The 22390-nt window shown below is 44.8% G+C and overlaps 2 protein-coding genes across 15 annotated transcripts in view; one reads left to right on the plus strand and one right to left on the minus strand.

Moving 5' to 3' along the window:
* Window positions 1-13973, minus strand: part of SLF1 (SMC5-SMC6 complex localization factor 1) — a 60889-nt gene extending 46916 nt beyond the window's left edge. Inside the window, exons 1-4 of the mRNA XM_006275594.4 lie at window positions 13860-13973; window positions 12850-12925; window positions 8921-9164; window positions 1790-1952 (exon numbers count right to left, since the gene is read on the minus strand). Of these exons, the coding sequence (XP_006275656.2) occupies window positions 1790-1952; window positions 8921-9164; window positions 12850-12925; window positions 13860-13973 (597 nt within the window). The remainder of the gene's footprint in view (window positions 1-1789; window positions 1953-8920; window positions 9165-12849; window positions 12926-13859) is intronic.
* A 174-nt stretch (window positions 13974-14147) lies between these two features.
* Window positions 14148-22390, plus strand: part of KIAA0825 (KIAA0825 ortholog) — a 426905-nt gene continuing 418662 nt past the window's right edge. For 9 of the 14 annotated variants that reach the window (XR_009461085.1, XR_009461086.1, XR_002089181.2 and 6 more), the window contains exon 1: window positions 14148-14378. Coding sequence is in view for 6 of the 14 variants with exons in the window: in XM_019483483.2 (XP_019339028.2) it covers window positions 14148-14378 (231 nt within the window). In the remaining 8 variants the exon portion in view is untranslated. Of the gene's footprint in view, window positions 14379-16027; window positions 16136-22390 lie in introns of all 14 variants that reach the window. The other 5 variants (XM_059725029.1, XM_059725031.1, XM_059725028.1 and 2 more) reach the window with 3 other exon arrangements.

Consider the following 22390-nt stretch of genomic DNA (forward strand, 5'->3'; position numbering starts at 1 on the left):
GCTACCGTCATGCCAGTTCATGACTAGGACGTTCCAGAATTCACAATGCTGCTCCCGTTGTCACTAGTTGGTTGCCAAAGTGCTTTAAAAAAGTGGTGGAAAAGTAATTTTCATAGAAGAAGCCTATGCATGATTGCTTTTATTGTGGAGAAGCTGCTGCAACATCTGCTTTCGCATGGTTCTCGACAGAACAGGATCTTAATCCAATTGCAAGGAGGCTAAAAAAACTGGATCTCTCATTCCACTGCACCCTTTGTCTGCCTTCACAGCTATTGAGATTCTAATGTATTCTTCTGCCTGCTCCAATGTCGAAGACTTGTAGACCCATGGCTGGGGGCTGGACAGGCTTATTATAGTGGTGACCTATACTCACCATGTCACAGCACTGTCAAAGGATATATGTGGCTTTTCAGGAGGAAACCATTACCATCTACTGTCCCCATCCTGGTGGGTGGTTGCTGCCACCGCTTCTTCCTTGACTGCTCATTCATCAGTTACCCCTGCTTATTTCACTGCTAAACTTCCCTGAAGGTTATTCCTCTTTCTGCCACCTGTGGAAGCATGCGCTGGTAATGCTCTGCTGCCAGATTGTTCTTCACCCAGGTCAAGAAAGGCAAAATAATTTATCCTCAGGATAATTAAGATGATTTAAAAAAATCAGTCCAATTCAGTATGAAATACATGATCTTGCAGAAGTCTAGACTCTAGTATGCTGAAGTGTTAAGTTTCACTCAGTGGGAGCTAGGTTTACATATTTCAAGTTCCCATGCATACTGCATCTCTAGAAATACATTCCCTAGCTAGATACAGAGAAGAAAATGAAAATAAATCTAGCAGAGAAGAAAATGAAAGTAAATCTAGGTCTTTCATATTACATTATGGTATATTTGTTGGTAAAAATTTCAAAAACAAGAGGCACCAAAGATTTTTGCTTTGCTTCACAAAGAAACAAATGTGAAAATAAATGTCAATGAACATCTCAATGTGGGTAGATTCAAAACAGATTTAGCATCCCAGATTGCAACAGTTATAATTAGACATAATGGTTCAAATTTACCACTGGGAAGCTGCACTTGTTTTCAATACATTTCTGAACCACTACAGTTGACCATCATTTTAATATGTTCTGTATAAAAATATAGCAGAATTTATGTGTGTGTATGGAGAAAGCCAATAGCTAATCCTGTAGCATGAAGGTACAATTCGTAATGCAAAGAAATGCAGTGTCATATTTAGGGGGGGGAAAATCCTATTTCCAGTTGAAAATTCTGTACTAAAACAAAGATGTTGGGTAAGGAAATAGCATTTTCATATGGACGTTTGCCAATAGTCAGTCTCACTTTTTTTACTCGTGATTATTTGAGTTATTTTCATGCATTTCTCAGGAGGAATTGACCTGCAGCTCTTCCACATATCATGCAGGTTAACGAATAATCTTAGTACAATGCATCAGCTAAAGAAGCAATAGGCAGGTGGACACACAGAGAAGAGAGAACAAAATATGCATGGCTAGTAATGCTGCTACTGGACTGATCCAAAATACCCATTTGGACACACAGGAAAAAATGAATACACGGTCTTTTCAATGACATCAGAAAAATAGCACATACTATTTAAAAAGAGTGGTATTTTAGAAAGTTGATGTTCTTTAAAGTGAATTTGAAAAAATTCAAGTTGTTAATAGTGTATTAAATATTATGCTGATTAGTTATAATATACTTCAGCTTTGACACAAATTTACAGCCCTGCTAATGAAACATCACTTTCAGCTCATGTTTAATTTACTTACCTCAAGAAGATAATCTCCTAGATATTGCACAGAATAATATGGAGCTTCAAAGAGGTGTTTCTCTCTTTCTGTAGTGAAGCGTTTATTATCAATGAACAGATGAGTAATCTCTCTCTCTGCATTTTGTGACTGATATATAGTTGCCTTTCCAGCTTCTAGAACCCTATATCAACATACATTTTGAAAGATGCAGTTACTGTAAATATTTTAATAGTGGTTTAAGTCAATTTTAATGTTCACAACCTACAACAGAAACACAAAATTAACAGCAAAACAGGCTACATGTGAATTTACCTTTTGTATCTTAGACAAATCAGAGTCCTAAGAAGGTATGTAATGCACCTAGACGAAATGCTGCCCTTACTTGCTTCATGTGAGGGAATATCAAGTGGAGTGGTAGGGAACACTACGTGTATTTTATAAAGATCAAACTCGTATAATTAAAGTAGTTATGGTGGTTTAACTGCAATATATCCCAAAGTAATAATTAGTGGCATTTTATAAGAGCCAAGTCATCATTGTAATGGTTTAACAAAAAACAGGATACTGTATCTTGAACTGTACCAGGAAATTTTTATAATGTATAGTATGGCATCATAAGTGCGCGCGTGTGCGTGCACACACATAAACACACACACTACTTGCATGACTGTCAGTACAGTTCGTCCCACCCAACATGATACATAGAGACAGCTCGCCTAATGTTTCTGACATTATTACGCTATTACATACGACAGATCTTCCTAGTAGTTATCTTCCAGAAATGTACTGCTGCAGTAAGTTATGTTTCTAAGAAAAGATGACAGATAACAGAGGGGAGCAGGGGCAAAAGGACTCTTCTGAATTGTTGAATGCATATATTATGGTAAAAATTGGAGAGCCAAAACATCTTGGTCTCACCCACTTATAGATAGATCCACCAGTTAGAAGTCCATACTACGAAAAACAAGTAAGAAAAATGGTGCTGTAACGGACAGGGGGCATGAGAAAAACTAATCCTTTCTGAAAGTTAGTATTGCTTTACTATGACTGAAGGATTCATTTCCTAAAGACAAAAACATCTACCTTGCTATGTTTTCTCTATGAATAAGAAGATTTCATTTTCTGTAGAAAACAGTCTGGAAAAAATATAGATTACCTAGTACAAACAACTCCCAGTTTTATTGTCTTGCTGGTATAATGCCTGTTAAAAGTTACCTTTACTGTTAGCAATACAAAGTTGTATAAGAGAGCAATTATAAAGCAAGGTCTCATGAGGATTTGCAGCTGTTTAGGATTCCAGTGGGAGAACGGTATTTTTTAGAGGTAAAACATGAAGGTATTCATCCAGCCCCAGGACAGTGAAGATAGTAAACTCGTCCAATGAGCTATGGAAATATAATCTTTCCCTTCTAGTAAAGAATGCCTTGGTTGGAAAGCCTAGAAGTAGCAGTCTGTAGCCATGCCTCATCACAGCAAAGAAAGTAGAATAGTGCTTCTGTTCACTCATTGTGGGAGGACTCTGCAATGGAATACCCTAAAACAGGGATAGGCAACCTTTTCTGGCTGCATGATCCACCCTAGATTGGAGGCAGCCAGATGGGCAAGACCTAGGACACTTCCACTGCCTCTGTCACTGCTTGTCTCCCTGGCACCACAGGGAAAGCACCTGCAGCCAGCTGGCAGTTCTCCCTGCAGCAGCATGGGGAGAGTGTCCAAAGAGACAGTGCTCATTTGTCCCTGCTGTCAGCTGTGGTAAAGAAATGAGAAAGATATGACCAAACACCAATGTGAGAGCAAGCCGTGCTCATAGCATGGGGAGGAGGAGTGATGGGCGCGGTTAACAATGTTTCCGCTCTTGCTGATTGGCAGGGGGCGGGCAGACGCTGCCCGGTTAAAAGGGGAGCACGCCAAAACAATGGGGGGGACCCGCGTAATATCGGAGAGGACTGATCACCCTCGCCGGAGGTCCTGTGTCTGCGAAAACCTGGACGGCCCCATCACGATTTGCTATACCATCTGAGTATATTTAAGAGCTCCCGAGGAATCAGTGAACTAGATTCCTGATACAGCTGTACAAGATTGTTGCCTGAAATAGTGAGTAAAATGATTTTCTTATCTCACTGCCTCCCCGGTGTGTTTCTGTCGACGGAGGGAGAGACAGAAGAAGGAGGAAAGGCCTGAACCCTTTTGTCCCCGACCTACTCGAGTGGATTGGGCTCAACCTCCCATAGTTAGGTTGCACATGGCGACGAGGATGGGATCCTCGGGGAAAAGGGGAAATGAAGGAGATGCCAACGAGTTAATTAGGCATTGCCCGCGGAGAAACCATCAGCGGCCCCCAACCATGAATGCCGACGATTTATGGGCTCATGTGGTGTATCATCAAGCTGGGCAGAACGGGAAGATGGGAGGCTATGTTTCCATCCGCCCGACCGAAGATAGTGAGGAGCCGCCTAAGGAATGGGTCGTGTCGGGGCTCAGTCCCGCGGCTCTAGGATGTCTCCTTTCCAGCCCCGCAGTTCTTTATCATCCACCCGATAAAAAGCCCGAGGCGTTACTTAGCCGTGTCAGGCTTGCAGGCACGGATGACCGTACTTCCGCAAAAGAGTATGCCAAGTGTATACAGTACCTAAAGGAAGGGAGCGGCTGCGAAACCCCTCCCAATAAATTCAAATGCCCCGATCTCGATCTCGGGGGCACCGAGAATGAAATCCTAACAGCACTCTGTGAGAGTCTTGAGGCCGATGGACGGGATGCCACGGGGTGGACAGGACAGAGGTGGAACAAAGGGAAAATGATTAATATCCTGTTTCGCTCAGTGACTACCTTGCTGCGGCATGCGGCAAACCAAGCCAGCATAATAGATATGCTGACTAGAATGGCTGAGCAACAGAGCGCTGCACAGCCTGAGCCACCGCTTAAAGATGGCGCCGCAGGCAAAGAAGAAAGTGTGGCCAAAGAGCCCCGGGCAGGAAACCCCGACATTAGAGAGACCCTGTCGGCCCCGCCCGAGGAACCGCCTCCATATAACATCCCGCCAGAGCCATGCTCCGCCCTCCCCACCGACGCAGGCACATCCGTTCTGCATGCGAACACTGTAGCCATAGTGAAGACTATCATCGATGGCGCGGGAACCCGCACCTTCACTACCTTCCGCACACGCACTAGAGGGGAACTCCAAGAATTAACAAAGGATACCCGCCTAAATCCGGGTGAAACACTGGCAATATGGTTAGGACGACTGATACTAGAGCACGGGTCAAACCTAGTAGACCCGGAGGAGCGTGCTATCCTAATGCGCCAGCCCGCATGGAGTGGAGGAGCGTGTAGCAACACGACTCAAGTACTGCGTAACCAGGCTTGGCCAATCCCTCTGCGTGCCACCACGGTTCCAGCACTGCTGAGCCGAGCTCACGCTTGGCATGCGGACCCGCCCGATGATCCATCACCCGCACAGCTCCTGTACACGATAGCGGGAGCCAGTTACTTGACTTGGGACGCCGCACAGAACCCACTAACCCTGACTTCACTTCAGGCGAGCAATGTCTGGCCGCATCGCTGGTGCAGGGATCCTGGTAAAGTTCCTGTATCAATGTCAGCAGTGGAGGCCTGCGTTGAGATTTATGGAGGTATGAATACACCCATGTTCCGCTTGTTAATACACCCACTGGTAGGAGGGCTGATAGGGAACGTTCTTAGCAGTTTGGGAAAGCTCACCACAGCGTGTAAAGCAGAAAACAAGCATACCTCGCCAGCAATAGTACAGGAGGTACAGGTCATAGGAGCGTGGAAAGCAACGCCTAGAAAACCCCGAACTGATCGTTCACCACATGGACGACCACCAGACCGCACACTTAAGGAACGCGCTATGTTCAGTTTCCTGCTGAGCAAGAGTGGTCTGACAAAGAATCAGCTTCGTGGGTTAGATGAGGGGCAAAGGATGCTGGCACTGAACCTAGGCTTCAAGCTTAGGGAGCAGGAGCTAAACAGGGAAAAAAACGAGCAGCGGCCGTTGAGACGGGCAACGACGGCTGACCTACCGATGATGAACGCCCGCATGCAACTTATGATGTGAGCGCGACTGCAGACTCTACTCCTACCCCTATACGCTTTTTGCTAGATACGAGAGCTCAAGTAAATGTATTGAGATCTGAGACACCCCATGTTAAGACATCCAAGGTCATCTTCGTACAAGGGCTGAATGCCATGACATCTGCGCCCATGGTCAAGTTTTGGATCAACAAAAGGGTATCGCATGGAGTCTTAGGGGGCATAAATATCTCGGGTATCCCTGCGATAAAGACGTTGGCCTTAAAGAACATCATATATCTAGCACTACCGCTCTACACCCTGGCGGTATCAGCCAATCCCGATGCGCACTGATTTGCAGCTCCAAATCCGAGATCTTCTGGCTGATTTGTGCAAGTGAGAGTGCATCCAGCCCGTGAAGTCCTCCACCTACCTCTCAGCCGGATGGGGAATCCCAAAACCGGGAAAGCCGATGGAGACTCCTCTAGTGGTGGACTACCGACAAGCGAATCGTCACTGTAAGCCGCTCCAGATGCCCGCCATGCAGACTGTCTCGGACATCCTCGACGGCATGGCCGAGATACAGAGAGGTGGAGAGTGGTTTGCCACCACGCTAGATTTAAAGGACATGTTTTATCGATTCCTATACATGATCCGTATGGGATCCTTAATGTGTGTGTAGGCGGACAGATGTTTTCCTGGAAGGTTTGTCCCCAAGGTTACCGCAACGCACCAGCCCTAGCAGTTGCAGCGATGAATGGGACAATCGACAGCTTTGCCCGTACCCGCCCAAAGACTGCAGATGTCCACATCTGGACCTATGTCGACGATGTTGTTATGGGGCATGACTGTGCCGTGGTCCGCATCACTACTGCAAACCTAAAGGACCACTTGAGCAATCAAGGATGGACGGTGAATCCGACAAAGTCCATGACTGAGCCGTCCTCAGACATCAAGTTTTTAAGGACACGATTCACTGGACCATGGTGATCGGGAAATGGCCTGCCCTTTGAGGTTAAGATGTGCGATTATTCTAACATAGTCTTATCATACAACACAGTCACTCTTTCCCTTGGGATTCCCATTTTCCATGACAGATAATATTGCCACCCCAGGAAAGTATGATGGTTTTATAATAAAGAGACCACTAGAGCACATCAAACTGTGTTCCTCACCCTTAACCCCCAATATCTCTACCTACAAGTCCCATAGGAACTTCAAGTAAAAAAAGAGGAGGGGCTCTAAATATAGGGAGGAGAAAAAAGAATGGAATAAGGCAACAGTTTTTTAAAGATATGGTGTATACAGTAATAATAAAGTCAGATAGACGTTTAGATATAAAATCATTAAACTGAACAGGGCATTTATACCCATATGTTTTTGTCCGATGTTGCACTGGACATCCACCACTTTGGAGCAGATTCAATTAATCGAGTCTGCTCCACACACGAGCTGATGTGAACTGCAGTGGACCACGTGCATGTGGCAGGGCACCAGTGGTGCCTGCCACTTTAAGGGCTAGATCAAACACTCAGCAGGTGTTTGATTACGGCGGCCATTTTAGAACTCTGGCTGCCTATATAAACAAGAGCAGTCTTCTGCTGGGAGCCAGGCAAGAAATATTACCTGGCTGAGCTGCTGCATGGGAACATTTTGTAGGTAGGAACAGGGGGCTCTGGTCCTGGGCATGACCTAAAACTGCACCCTGTTGAGGACGGGTGGTCTGCTAGGGCTCTTAGTGGCGTGGGAGCCCCCAGGAAATGTCAGGCCAGTTACCACCCCAGTGAAAGGCAGGTAGGAGCGCCTTAACCCCAACCCTCACCTTTGTGCGGGTTATATCATACATTTAATCCAGGGAAGGCCAGGTAAACTTCTTGAAGTGCTTGTCCCTGCTGGGGTGAGTGACCCTGCGGGGTCAGGCACACTTTGTGAAGCACCTGAGCTGGGAATGGGAGACCCAGATCCCCGAGTGCAGGCAGGAGGCTTAGATCTAACTTGAGGGGCCCAACTGATCAATGCTGGGGCCAGGACCCAAATAAGGGTAAAAAAGGCCAGGGGGCCACTGTGAGGGACACCCCTATAAAGCAGAGAAGCTCAGGGTCCTGACTGGCCTGAGACAGGGCCAGGGCTTAAAGGGAAGCTGAAGCTCCCAGGGAAAGGGGCCACAGCTAATGGGCGAAGGGGACGGTTGAGTGGGCTGCCTGAGATGACATTTGCGAGGTTTGGGCTGCGGTGTAGGGGTGAATGGAGCTGTGGATAGCTCCCCCAATATCGGTGTTCATAATGGGCAGCCTCCCACCTAATTGTTACATCAATATTATTATATCAAGGCATGGCATGTGAGACAGGCGGGTGGCTGACCTGTAGATGGGGGCAGGCTAGTGCTTGCACTGGGCATGAAAGCTTGCCCCTGTCACAGTGCAGTTGTATAAGCAGCGAAATGCACGTAAGCACACAGAAAATGATGGCGGTGCACTTTTGAACTAAAGCACCTCCTATGTGTTTTAGTTCAAAAGTGCACCACTGCCATTTTCTCAGCGCTGACATGCATTTTGCCACTTATACAACTGCATGTGCTTCAGCACCAGACGCTTCTAAAAGTGCATGCCACTGCAGCACATGCACGTATATAAATGCCCATAGAAACTAATATATAACTCTTAAGAAAGCTTGACTGATGTTATACAAGTGAAATACTGAGTGCCGTTTTGGATACTCCATTTATGCAACATGTGGAAAAATTAAACAACACTGCTAAAGAGCATAAACTCTGAGAATATAGTGATCTGTATATTTTCCTATGAGGAAACTTTAAAGCCAGGTCATTCCAAACATGCATAAATCCTCACATGTTATAGTTGAAGCTGCACTAACAGTATTAAGCCAAAAAAACACCAAAAAACAAAAAACCCCTAAACCTGAAGAGAAATGCAGTTATTTTTATGTAAATTTAGAAAGATGATGTATCTGCAATCTTGTAAATCTGCTATAATTTAAAAGGGCTGAAACTAAAACAAGTTCAAGAGGACTAAATTAACTGGGATTGGAGGAGAACAAAACTGTATTTAATCAACATTCTTTTTTTATTTAATTATTTCAGCTTAAGAGGTACTGTCCTACCTGGTGATAGAATCCCTTCGTTTATCACCTTCTTTAACAATGAGGACAACTTTCCATCTGTGGAAGGCCCCTGGAGCACCAGAGCGTAACAGTTCTTCGCGCCATCTTTTAGGTGCAGATTGCATTTGAGGTGAAAAATGGGGGCCTTTTTCAAGTTTATATCCCCATTCGTAAGTTGTTTCATCAAGCCATCTGCCACTTTCAGCACTGTTAATTATGTAGTCCTTAGTTAGTATCCACTTTCCTAGAAAGCAAATGAACCGTCAGCCACTAAAGAATTTTTGTCCAGACAAAAGGCAATCCATTGAAGACCAAATATAAAATTAACTTCAACCATTTGAACTCTTAAGTGCTATTTCTAACAATACTGTCAAATTCTCTTTCTCATAATCTTACATCCTGCAGTGTCACTGACAACAGTGGTTTTGCTTTCTTCTGATGTAATGAAATGAATACAGGACAACAAAACAAAACAAAAACGCTTTTTGCTGCTCAGAATGTTATCCTGTGTGTTTTCTGTATGGTATCCCACTTAGCCTTTATATTTTTTACTTAATTCCATACTTTACAACTTACCATACTAAGTATATTTCTTGAACATGAAGGCACTTATTGTGTACTCGGAAAAAATGCAATAATCCTTTCAAACCACTCATGTGCATAACAGAGTTGGATTCAGCAAATTAAAGTCATCCCATGATATTTTCTGGTTGGAAGCCATAAACATCTGAGCATTAATGCTATCTAAAATGATATAAATTTCAGCTTGAAAAAGAAGGATGTGGTCCAGTTATGAATGTATAATTCTATGAGTCCAAATATCCCTGGCTCTGTAAATTTAGGGATCTCTATATTGGAGATAAATGTTTAAGATCAGTACTCTGGTCTTTCTTCTTTCTCCTCTCCTCATTCTTGCTCATCTCTGATTCCACTTTCTCATTCCTCTTCTTTCTTCTTCTTTAGGTGAACTTTTGATACTGTGTTATAGGGCTGCCCAACTTGTGGCCTATGAGTCACATTCAGCCCACAGGGGGTTAACTTGCAGCTCACAGGCTGTTGCCCAAACCCTGTTTCTGGAATTGCTCCTTCTGCCACTGCTGTGGTCTCTCCAGGTTCTCTTTTCCTCTTGGGGAGGCCCCATGCTGGGGGGAAAGGCAGGAGGAAGGGGACTTTGCACTGACAGGGCCTGCAGACCCTGTACAGCAGGGTCCCCCGGGACAGCCAGGGAACTCTCCTTGCACTGGGGGGACCCAGGGAGCCCACATGGTGAGGCAGCATACAGACCCCAGCCACTCAAAAGTTGAAAAGTCCTGCTGTATGCAATAATTTGTGCCTACCCCCTTTCTTTTCCTCTCCCCCAACCCCTTTCATGTAAGAATCAGCAGCTATGGTACTACCATGTCATATACTGAAATGCTACCTACAGAATATATTTTAAGTGAATTTTAAATTATTTGAACTGTACAATCCTCATCAATTTCACAAAACAGCTGGGTACAGGTAAAATGATTCCCTGTAGGAGAATAGGTGGTATTTGTACATGAGCTAACACTGAGTGGACATGGGATGGAAAGAAAAAAGACTACTATGCTCATAACACAGAGATTAAAAAGCACTGTTTATAAAACAGATTAAAAATTACTACTTCTCAGTCAGTGGGTTCCATATCAAAGAAAAACCCTGCAACCAAAAATAAATACTGTTTTCCCACCTGAAGGTATCAGGTGGCAATCTCTGTACATCAAAAATGTACAGAAATTGCAACTCTTTCAGAATTCAGTCTATTAATGATGGGGAGTGATAACTGGTAAAGTATACATGAAGTGGAAAGTACCTATATGTATGCTTAGGGCACAGTCAGGGGACAGTAGCATCACTTTAAAAGGTTGTATGCATGTAAGGGTTTACTCTGGTACATGTCCTTACTTGTCATTTAGAAGACTTTACTTGTGTTGGGACAAGAAACAAAACATCATTTTGCATTACTTTGTATAATGTATGCACATTGAAACTACATATACTGTTTCATTTCAGTATAATAAGAAACATCCTTATAGAGTTGTGTAAACAAAAAAAAAATTAAACAGTCAAATTTGTGAAGCAGAATGCTGTAGGATTATGATAAAGAACTGCAATGAAAAATCTACATTATAATCCAATTTCTTCATGTACTTCTTAAATCCAGTTCAGTAAATTTACATCAGTTAAAATATTCACAGCTGAAGTTGCATTGCCTAATTTTTTTCTTCACTCCAAATTTTATAGCTCCTTTTGGGCACTGCCCTTTTACTGTATCACAGAAAAAATATTATTGCAGTAGTGCAATACTCTGCCACATAACCACATTTTCTGAAACCACATTTTGACCACATCCTACCCTTACCCTGTGAACAGAGTACCTGAATGGTAGCAGAGCAAATGATACTGTTAGAGAAGTAGGTCAGTCACAGGAATAAGGAAATTAGCACCATGTGGCAGATTCTCTCTCAGTGACTCACCCTAAAGTGCTCTACAGACCTCTCCTGTGGTCCTCAGAATGAAAATCACCACTTTATAGCACCAATTTCAAAGCATGTTCAAGTACAGTTAGAGGACCTTCCTGTTAGAGGAAACTTTACAATATCCACTTGTGTGTGTGTATATCTATATATATACTCATGTGATACTCAATGTGTTCAGTACTGTGCTTCGTTTTCATTACTACTGAAAATATTTATGTTTTAAAATGGATCGCCTATTTCCCACTTCCTCTTTTAGCTAATCCTATATTAAAGCAATAATCCTTTCTTTTTCCCCAGTGCCACTCTGCTTCTCCCTCTTTGGAGGATGTCATCCTTTCTAGGCCCACAGCCAGAAATCAGAAGATCTTGAGTCCCAATTCTGATTGGATACGAATTCTCACTTTAGCTGTAGGCAGATCATTTTAATGATCTACCTCTGGTGCTTTAGCTATGCTAGTATAACTATGGTGTCAGAGCCCCTTTGTTGAGACACAACATGTGTCTACCCCAAGACAGAGCTCATACCAACAGAAGAAACTGATACAAGAAAAATCTTGTCTGATAGGGCCCTTACCTAATAGGTGGCCTCTTACATGTATGCAAACCCAAGTGTCTATAGATGTTAGGATTTTTTAGCTACTTATCATTATACTATCAAAGGCCCAATATAAGTTATAGATCTGTTATATCTGTGTATTTAAGCTTGTTATCTCTGTAGAACTCTCACAATTGATTTTCAACTTTACGTATCTTACACATTGCTTCAACCCTTATGACACAAGTATGACGAAAAGAAAAATATGATGATATCTGACAGACTACTCTACCAACAAACCAGTACTGCAAAATGTTATTAGTCCACTAACATGGCCTGTCAACTCCTATCTAGGATCCCCTTCATTCAAAAACAACATCTTAAAATACAAAAGAGTAATTTTGAAAACCTTTACTTGTTTTGAGTTTTGCGGCATCAGACCCTAAGTCAGGGGAAAAAAAAGATGAAAGACTATAGGGTGTTCTCAATAAAATGGAAGAGTTAAGGATTTAAAGGGTTTTTCCTCTGAGTTGGCAGAAGGTTTCAGGTTATGTAGGTGTGCTGATAAATGTTGTACATTATATTTATTATGAGAATTGTATATTAGCAGCTCATTATTTCTATACTTTTATAATTAGTAACTAGTGTAACCACCTCTATAGTTTGGAATAGGCCTTCTTAACCTTGTAAGAATGAACACTTTTTTGTTTGGCAACAGAGGCACTGAATTCATTCAAATTAGAGGATAAGGTATGGCAAACAAACAAATCCAAGTTTGAACAAAACTATGATTATTAGCACAGAAAGGTAGAATTCTAAAAATGAAGTAAATAAAAGTACTTCTTCCTTGTTCTTTCTTCAAATAAAAACCAACTAAAACATTTTTTACTCACCTCCCGCACAGGCTGCTAGAAACTTTTCACTCTTGCAAAGCCGTTTGGCTATAAGGTGTGTGCAATTTCTGTATTTCTGACAAAGGAAAAAAAAAAGATATTGTCATTAAAAAGGGCTCTCTCTCTGGTTTCTCTTTGTTTTTTGGCTATTGTCTAAAGCATGGGCTACTGATTCTCAACCCGGGTGCAGTAGTCTAGGTCAATGATTCTCAACCAGGACAACCTGAGGTGCTGCCAGTTCCTTGGAGAGGTGCCCGAGGTGTGAGGAGGTAAGCAGATAAGCCAAAGTAGACAAATGCCATCTCAGGCATGTCCCTTTCTGAATGATTCCCCACCGTGGCTCTTCTGCATGGCGCTAAGCAGGTTAATACATAAACGAGATGTTGACATGAGGTGCCGCTCAATTCTCAAGAGCTTTTTTTAAATTAAATTTTCTGTATTCCGTGCCAAATTTCTTCCAAATCTGTGAGTCAGTCCAGAACCATAAGTGGCCCTAGTACTGGCAAACATCCTCCACCGCCATCTGAGGCTTCAGATGTTTCCAAATCCTTTGGTGGGCATCCTACTGGCAGGCCCAAGCCCAGAGGCTTGGGGTTTGGATGCCCCCGAGTTTTGCTTGCCTGTAGCCATATGGCCCCAGAAGCAAGCTACGGAGGAACCTCCCCGTTCCATACAGTGGGCTTAAAGCCAAGATCTTCCCACTCCAGCATCTAAGTGGGAGGTTTACTATACATGACCTTGGTGGGCACTATCCCCTTGCCAGGAGAGCCGTCTTCTCTGGATATGACTCGGAAGACTGCCTCAGTGGTCACGGTGTTTCACGTGCCAGGCAAGCACAGGACTATGCTTGATCTGAGCCGACAAGAGGCCGAGGAGGGTGCGTCCAGCCCAGCCCAGCCAAGGTGAGAGGCGCTGGGCGAGGCCGCTGTCCAGCCTTGCCCTTTCCAGCTTGCTCCGCCACCCTCAGGCAGGAGGGATGAAGGAAGGAGAAAGCAGCGGGCGCGGCTCACCTTGGAGTCGATGAGAACACAGTCCAGCCTGAGCAGCAGGTCAATCAGCTCCTCTTTCTCTTGGCCCTTGAAGCCGGTCAGTTGGATTTTCCGCTTGTAGGCCCAGCCGGCCATCGGGGAGCGTTAGGAGCGGAGACGGGGAGGAGTGTCCCGGCCCCGTCTCTCTCTCCCTCCCTCTCTCTCTGCTACGTGGCCGGGCGGGACCAGGGGCACCTCGTGCACGGCCCCTGTCAGCGCCACGTGCCCGCCGGGCCCCGGCCCCCGGCAGCGCCAATCGGGCCCCGGCCAATGGGCGCTGGGGCCGCTCTACAAGAGACAGCTGCCCGTCCCCAGCCTGGCCCCAAGGGCGGCTCTGCGCAGCCGCGTGGTACACAGGTACAGGCCGAGGCGCGGGGCAGAGTCCTGTCCCGCCCTGCCCGCGCCGGCCCCGCCCCGCCGCGCCCCGCCCCCCGGATGTGGCGGCGCGGCCGTTCCGGGCCGTTGTCACTGACGCCGCCCGGCTCCGGGGCCGCCCGACCGGTAAGTGCCCGCGCCCGCCCCCGCCCCAGTCCGCGGAGCCAGGCCCGGCCCGGCCACACACGCGCAGGCGCCCCTCGGCCGGCCCCGGCGGGGCGGGGCGGGGCTCGGCGGGCCCTGGCGGGGGCGCTGAAGACGGCCAGGGGGCGGCCGTCGCCTCGCACCGGCCGGTCGGGAGCCGCGCGGGGGTCGGGGCAGCTCAGCCCACGAGGGACGGCGGCAAGCAGCCTGACGGGCTTCTGCCGGGGGTGCGGCCCGCGGAAAGGGAGCCTGGGCTCTGTCCCTGCCCCCCTGCGAGGAGGGCAGAGCTGCCGCTCGCTGCCTCGGCTTGTGGGACGCTAGTGCGGCCGGGGAGCCGCGAGGGGCCCGCTCCTCCTCACGGCCGTGCATCCCTGGCCCCTTCCCCCAGGTGCGAGGCCCAAGCAAAATGTTTTGGCATGCCATGTTTTGGCGTGCGGGTCGCCTACCTCGCCATAGGTCTGTGTTGGCCGCTTTCCTGCCAAGAAGGAGGCTCTGGCCTGGGGACTGTGGGGCTGCATTTCTGTCCTGTCTTCCAGGAGAGCAGCATCCACCAGCTCCTTCGAGGGCCTGCAGGCACTGTGCTTTGCTGGGTGTCCCCTCTTGGTGCACTTGTTTTAAACCTCAGACCTCACTCCCATCCCTGGTCTGTAGTTGTCCCCAGAAATCAGTTGGGCACCTCTGAGGGAGACAATCTGTGGTACGAGTGCCACTAGTGGTACGCAGACAACCTGTCAGTGGTACGTGTTAACCAATTTATGGTAATTAAATGACAAACATTTGCTTGGTGGTACTTGAGGTTGAAGTGAAATTTGCTGGTGGTGCTTCAGGTTGTATTGTTTTAAGCTGCTGGTGTGCCATCTGTCAGTTTGGGAACCACTGGTCTACCTAGTGGCGTCCCTTTTAAGGGAGGCTTATAGTGTTTCCTAGCTGGCATAGGCCCATGTTCCCTGGGCAACAAATAGATCTGTCACTTGGGGCAGAGAGTAGATGCTGAAAGGGACAGTGAACAGGGCATGACCAGGGCATGACCAGGGCTTGCTTTCTTCCTGTTCCTCTCCTGCTTGCAGCCTCCAGCACTTAAGAACTACAAAGTTCTGATATGGAGGCTGTGCCCCCAACTCCCTTGCTCAGTAACTACTGATGCCCTTCCAAGAATTTGCCCAGTGCCTTTTTAAATCTAGCTCAACCAGCAGCTTCCACAACATCTGAGGGCAACGAGTTCCACACTTCAATTACTTACTGTGTGAAAAAGTTTCCTTTTTGTTGAGCACTTCCTTCCTGTTTCCCCACTAATGGTAGGGGTATAGGAAATTAGCTGGTATAGTATATTGGTTGGTTTTCAAAGAGAATGACTTCCTGCTGCTGTTGGTTACTCCATTAGCTCATGGACAGTCTGCACTGGAACTAAAGGGTCTCAGTCTGTTGATGATCCATATGAGGACTGGGGTAAAAAGGAGAAATCTATTAAAAAATGTTAATGCAACTTTAAAGCTGTAGTTTAAGGGTTCAGAACTCAGGAATGCCAGAACTAAGCATGCGTGTAAAACCTTATTTTGGTGGTCTTGCACATATGCTATGTGTTGCAGGTCTTTTTTGTTTTTTAAATGGTCACTTTTTTTTTTCTTCCCCAGAAGATCTCCACTTCATTCAGTGCACAAAGAATGGACATTGCTTAGGAAATCAGTTTTATGTTGTGAATAACGTTCCTGTTGCTGGAACCCTGCCATTGAAACCGAAAGGTTGTAGAATATGTAATATGTTATCTAGTAAATTAGAGGCCTTGTGATTTAAGAGTTGAATTGTGTTTCACCATAGTTTCTACAGGGTGAGTAACTTCAGAGTCCATAGGTGATCACTAATTGTATGTACCTCAATTTGCAGGTACTGAAGTTGAGACATCTGGGACAAGCTTTGTCCCCGAGTGTTAAAAATGCCACTTTAAATTAATTGGAGCTGTTTTGCACATGCAAGTGGCATCTTACTGCAGTGAAGTCTGGTTTAATGACAATTTCAATACAATAGAAGTGTTTCCGTGTCTCAGCCACCGGCCCATAACAAATAATGCTAAATAAATCTCCATGGAATAGAAACCATTACTACAAAAAGATTCCTCTATTTCAGACTACTTTGTACAGCCTTTGCCTATTCAAGTGGAATCTTTTAAAAATGTATTCTCTTCCCTTTGCCCCCTCATTCCACCTTATGCTGATTTGCTTTGGACCTACCTGAATATGAATTTCCTCTCCTTGCTTGGTCTGTAACTACCCCCCAGGTGCTACTCATGGTGACACTGTGACAGTCTAATACACACTTAAGTTTACCCTTCCCACTATCACTTTCTACTTTTCTTGTCTTATCATTTTTTCACTTAAGACTTCAGTATAGACAAGTGCAAGGTACTGCATCTAGGGAGAAGGAACCAGCAACACGCCTATAGGCTAGGGAATACTGTTCTTGTCAACATGGTGGCAGAAAGAGATCTTGGAGTCATTGTTACTCCAGAATGAACATGAGCTGCCAATGTGAGGAAGCAGTCAGTAAGGCTAACCGCACCTTGTCGTGCATCTACAGATGCATCACAAGCAGGTCCAGGGAGGTGATCCTTCCCCTCTATGTGGCATTGGTCAGGCCACAGCTGGAGTACTGCATCCAGTTCTGGATGCTGCACTTCAAGAGGGATGTGGCTAGCATTGAGAGGGTCCAGAGGAGGGCCACTCGCATGGTCAAGGGGCAGCAGGGCAGGCCATATGAAGAGAGGCTAAAGGGCTTGAACCTATTCAGCCTCCACAAGAGAAGGCTGAGAGGGGATCTGGTGGCTGTCTATAAACTCACTAGGGCGGACCAGTGGGAATTGGGGGCAGCTCTGTTCCCCCAGGTACCACCCAGGGTTACTAGGAATAATGGCCACAAAGTGTTAGAAGGTTCAGGCTGGACCTTGGGAGACATTACTTTACAGTTAGGGCTGCCAAGCTCTCAAATGGACTCCCAAGTGAGGTGGTGCTCTCTCCTACCTTGGGAGTCTTCAAGAGGAGGCTGGACAGATATTTGGCTGGGGTGATATGATCCTGGCACCCGTTCCTGCCTGGGGCAGGGTGTCAGACCTGATGATCTGTTTAGGTCCCTTCTGACCCTAGGTACTATGATACTGTGACTTAAGGAGGGATGGAAAGAGCATGTTAAGAGGGGTGGGAACTTACCTGCCCTGGTGTATTTGCAGTATTACGGAATGGAACTAAGTAGTTTCAGTTCAGGTTTTGCTTGCCACAGGGTAATTGTGGACACACAGTTGCATTGGATCAGCTGAATTAGTCTCTTTCCCCTGTTAACTTGCTGTAATTTGTTCCTTTTGTACATGTTTCTTGTGTATTTGGGGAGGAGAGTGTGGAAACAGTGTAATTGCCCAGATGCTTGGTTAAACAGGCCTTCAAATGCAGTATTTTATTCAAGAGAAAATGTAAATTACTCATCTTGATTTCTCATTGCTCCATCAACAGCTGCAACACAACTTGTGTATAATGTATGTAAGGGGAAATTGGGGAAAGTGGGTCCCTTACTGAACGGGGAAAGCAACCTAGTGACAGGTGATGGAGAAAAGGCTGAAGTACTCAATGCCTTTTTCACTTCAGTCTTCACTGGAAAGGTCAGCTCCTAGACTGCTGCATCTGGAAGCAGTTTGGGGATGTGGTAAGCAGCCAACAGTGGCGAAAGAACAGGTTAGGTATTATTTTGGAAAGCTGGATGTATACAGATCCATGGTACTGGATGTGATGCACCCAAGGGTGCTGAGGGATTTGGTAGATGTGATTGTAGAGCTAATAGTTACCATCTTTGAAAACTTGTGGGGGGTTGGGAAAGGTCCCAGAAGATTGGAAAAGGGCAAACATAACACCTACTTTTTAAGAAAAGGAAGGAGGAAGATCCAGGGAACTGCAGATCAATTTGCCTCACCCCAGTCTCTGGAAAATCATGGAGCAGGTCCTCAAGGAATTCATCTCTAAACACTTGGAGGAGAAGAAGAAAGTAATTGGGAGCAGTCAGCATGGATTTGATAAGGGCAAGTCATGCCTGACTAACCTGATTGCCTTCTATGATGAGGTGACTGGCTCTGTGGATGTAGGGAGAACAGTGGACATCAGCAAGGTTTCTGATACAGTCTTCCACAACATTCTTGCAAGCAAGATAAGGAAATATAGGTTGGATGAATTGACTGTAAAGTAAATAAAAAATGCCTGGAACATCAGATTCAAAAGGTAGTAATGGCTTTGTCTAGTTGGAAGCTGGTACCAAATGTGGAATGCCCCAGGAGTCAGTCCAGCAGCCAGTTGTGTTACGTATCTTCATCCATGACTTGGAAAATGGGATGAAGTGCACCCTCAGCAAGTTTGCAGATGACACCAAATGGGAGTGGGGGAGAGTAATGGATGCACTGGAGGGTAGAGCTAGCATTCTGAGAGAGCTTGACAAAATGGAGAATTGGACCAAAAGGAATCTCCTGAGATTTCAGTGAAGACAAGTGCAAAGTCTTCCACTTGGGATGGAACAATCCTGTGCACCGGTACAGCCTGGGGGCTGACTGGCTGGGCAGCAGCTCTGCAGAAAAGGACCTGGGGGTTACAGTGGACAATAAGCTGAATATGAGCCAGCAGTGTGCCCTTGTGAAGAAGGCTAATGGCAACTAATGCAGCCCAGTATGCCAACAGATTGAAGGAAGTGGTTCTTCCCCTCTGTTTTGGCAATGGTGAGGCCACTGCACCTGGAGTACTGTGTCTAGTTTTGGGCTCCCCACCATAGAAAGGATGTGAACAAATTGGAGAGAGTCCAGCAGAGGGCAGCATGAATGGTTTGGGGGCTGGGGCATGTCACTTATGAGGAGAGACTGAGGGAACTGGGCTTATTTAGTCTGGAGAAGAGAACACAGGGGATTTAATAGCAGCCTTCAACTACCTGAAGTGGGGTTACAAAGAGGATGGAGCTAGACTGTTCTCAGTGGTGGCAGATGATAGAACAAGGAGCAGAAGTATTGGGTTGCAGCAAGGGAAGTTGAGGTTAGATATAGAAATAACTTTCTCATGAGGATAGGAAAGCACAGGAACAGGTTACTCAGAGTTGATGGAATTTCCATCCTTGGAGACTTTTTAAGACGTAGCTAGCCAAAGCCTTGGATGGGATAATATAGTTGTGAATGGCCCTGCTTTGAGCAGAGGATTGGACTAGATGACCTCCTGAGGTTCCTTCCAACCCTAATTTTCTATGATTCTCTGATTGTGTGTGAAAAGAGAGGAGGACAGAAGGAAGATGCAAGTGTTAGAGCTTAGGAAGAACAATGGTACGAAGAGAACTGGTGCTTATATAGCACCTTCTAACCATTTCTTGGTCATCATTATAAGGGAAGATGCCAGGGTCGTCACCAGAAGCTGTCATATTCAGCAAGGCTCCTGGTCTCAACAAAGAAGAGTTGGATGGCTATGGGTTTCCATGAGGATATTATATCCTAGTACTCCCCTAATCCTTTCTGTCCCATCTTCTCTGTCATGGCACTCTACCTCCTACAGCACTTGGGTTCATGCAGCTGTCTCTGTCGCTTTGGGGTTGTGCTTGGTATACTGAAAGCAACTTGTCACTCTTTCAAAAAAGCTTGAAAGTGTCTTGTGTTACATGTAGGTCCACCCCCCTCTTCCCTTTTGGGTTATTCTGCATTAAAACTAAGGAGCCTGCCTCTTGAAAGCAGAACAAATGTATGTGAGAAGCATAAATGTCTTAATTAACAATGCTGTTTACTTCTCTACCTTCTGGAGGAAGAAGCAGAGTGATCTTGATCTGAAATTTTGCTTTAATAACTTAAATTGGGCAACCCCTTGAAGTGTGTTGTGATGATTCCACTTATAGAAAGTGCTATAATTGAAGCATGCTGAAAAAAAATTGGCAATATGCATTCCAAATCTGGTAGCCTGACTTAATGGATATTAGACCACCTTAATTTTTCTCTTCCTTCTCTTCCTTATTTCCACGCATGTCAAAGAGGTATGGCAATACTACCTTTCAATGGCAGGTGTTGTAATGTTTGTGAATAGTTTAGTGAAAAAGGACAAGGAATTACCATATTTTTCTCACTTATCACATGCCCCAAAACATAATGTGCACCCTTTGTTGAAAGGCACCACATAGGAAAAAAAAGATCTGGCCTTGTAAGTAACTGAGTAGCAGCAGCTAGGGAGCTGAGCCTGTTCCTGAGCCTGTTGTTAGACCTGTGTGCCAAGTCCGGGGCTGAGTGCTGGTTTTAGCCCTGTGAACCGGATCTGGCTGTAGACTGACCCTGCATAATGGGTCTAGGGCTGCATGCCAGATGTGGCAATGGACTGACCATGCATACTGGTCTGACCCTGCTGGGGAACTAATCACAAGTTTGGAAATTTGATGGCAGGAGAGCAATGGCAGCATTAACTACTGTGGCTCCCACAGCCATGGCAATTAACACTGCCACCTCCTCTGCCCCCAAATACTTGGTTTGTTTCTTGCTTATGTATACTCCATTTTCCCCCACCTGGGTTTTGGAGAAAAGGTACCTGTTTAATGCAACAATATAAAGTATTTAGAATTCCATACAGTTTTGGATGCTGTGTATTAAATAAGTAATGAGATTTCAATACTTCTTTTTAACCATTTAATGTGCATATTTAGCTACTAACCTTAGCGTTTCTATTTTATGCATTGAATGAGGCTGGGTTTTGAGGAATAACCAGTATGCTGTTATGTAACAAAAATGTCTCAGTGCATGTGTATGTTGGAATTGAATTAAGGTTGTCTTGGAAACATTTACTCTGGCATTTTCTAACTTTTTTAAGGGTTTTATTTTGCAAACTCACATAACTAGGTTTTTTGGTATGTAAGTGTATTTAAAAAAAAAAAACAAGTATCTTTCAGCTATGTTGTTAACAATACTTAAAATTCTCACAAAATGGACTTTACATATGCACTTTAATTTTCACTGTCTTATGGGGCAGTGGTTGGTGATCCCAAAACATAAACAAGAAAGCTACACCTATCTTTAATTATCATATATTAACTGTGGTGGGGGAAGGGGGCAAAAAAATTGGAAATGCACAGAATTTTTAACGTGCCAATTTTTTCATATACATGCATAAGAGTATCTTTCACACCTTTGTGCATGTAAACAATATAACGGATAATCAAGAATTTTGATAACTTCTTGGTTTTTTAAATTTATTAATTGTAGTTTTTCAGTTAACTGTATTAAAATCCTGAAGCTTCTTCTTCCTGGACTTAAAGGACTTTCTCTTGGCTTTTTTTTTTTTTTTCTTCCACTACAAACTCTGGTCTGGTCCTAATCATCTTTTAGTCTTCTTACTATAATCTCATCCTATGTGGCTGTTCTGAGCTTACATAATCTTCTGTCAGTTCATATAAAAACTTGCCAAAATTCTTCTCTCACATTGGCTTGATCTCCTCTGACATCCCTTGTTCTGGAGTCATACAATACAAGCAACCCACTACAGACAATATTTGCAGTCCATGGGAACTTCTGAACCAGTGCTAAAAATGGTTTAATCACGAATAGAGGTAGATCAGAATAATACGTTGTACCATCTTCAACCATAGTTTTGAAAATGGGGCATAGTAAGGTTTGGTTTTGTATCCACTTATAGTAAAAATCAGTTTTAGCACTACTTTGGGTGCATCTGTTTCTAATACCAGTTTTCAGCAGCTGATAAATATTTTCAAGTTTAGACAAATTTTGAATATCTACTAGGTCCCTCTTCAAGTCAATTTCAAGCTTTTTTTGTCCATGCTTGCTATGGCTGTCATCCTTTGCTATCTGACTTTTTTCAGTTGTGTTTCTGTTGTTTCACTTTGATCTAAACCAATGGTTATCAGTCCTGACTATATTGGCCTGTTTCCTTCTCTGCCTCTTAATATTGCCCCATTAAGCAGTATCTCCTTTCTGAGCTGGTCATCAATGTCTCGCATTGCTTAAA

Source organism: Alligator mississippiensis, chromosome 3 (genome assembly GCF_030867095.1).
Source record: "Alligator mississippiensis isolate rAllMis1 chromosome 3, rAllMis1, whole genome shotgun sequence".
In the NCBI taxonomy this organism is placed as follows: Eukaryota; Metazoa; Chordata; order Crocodylia; family Alligatoridae; genus Alligator; species Alligator mississippiensis.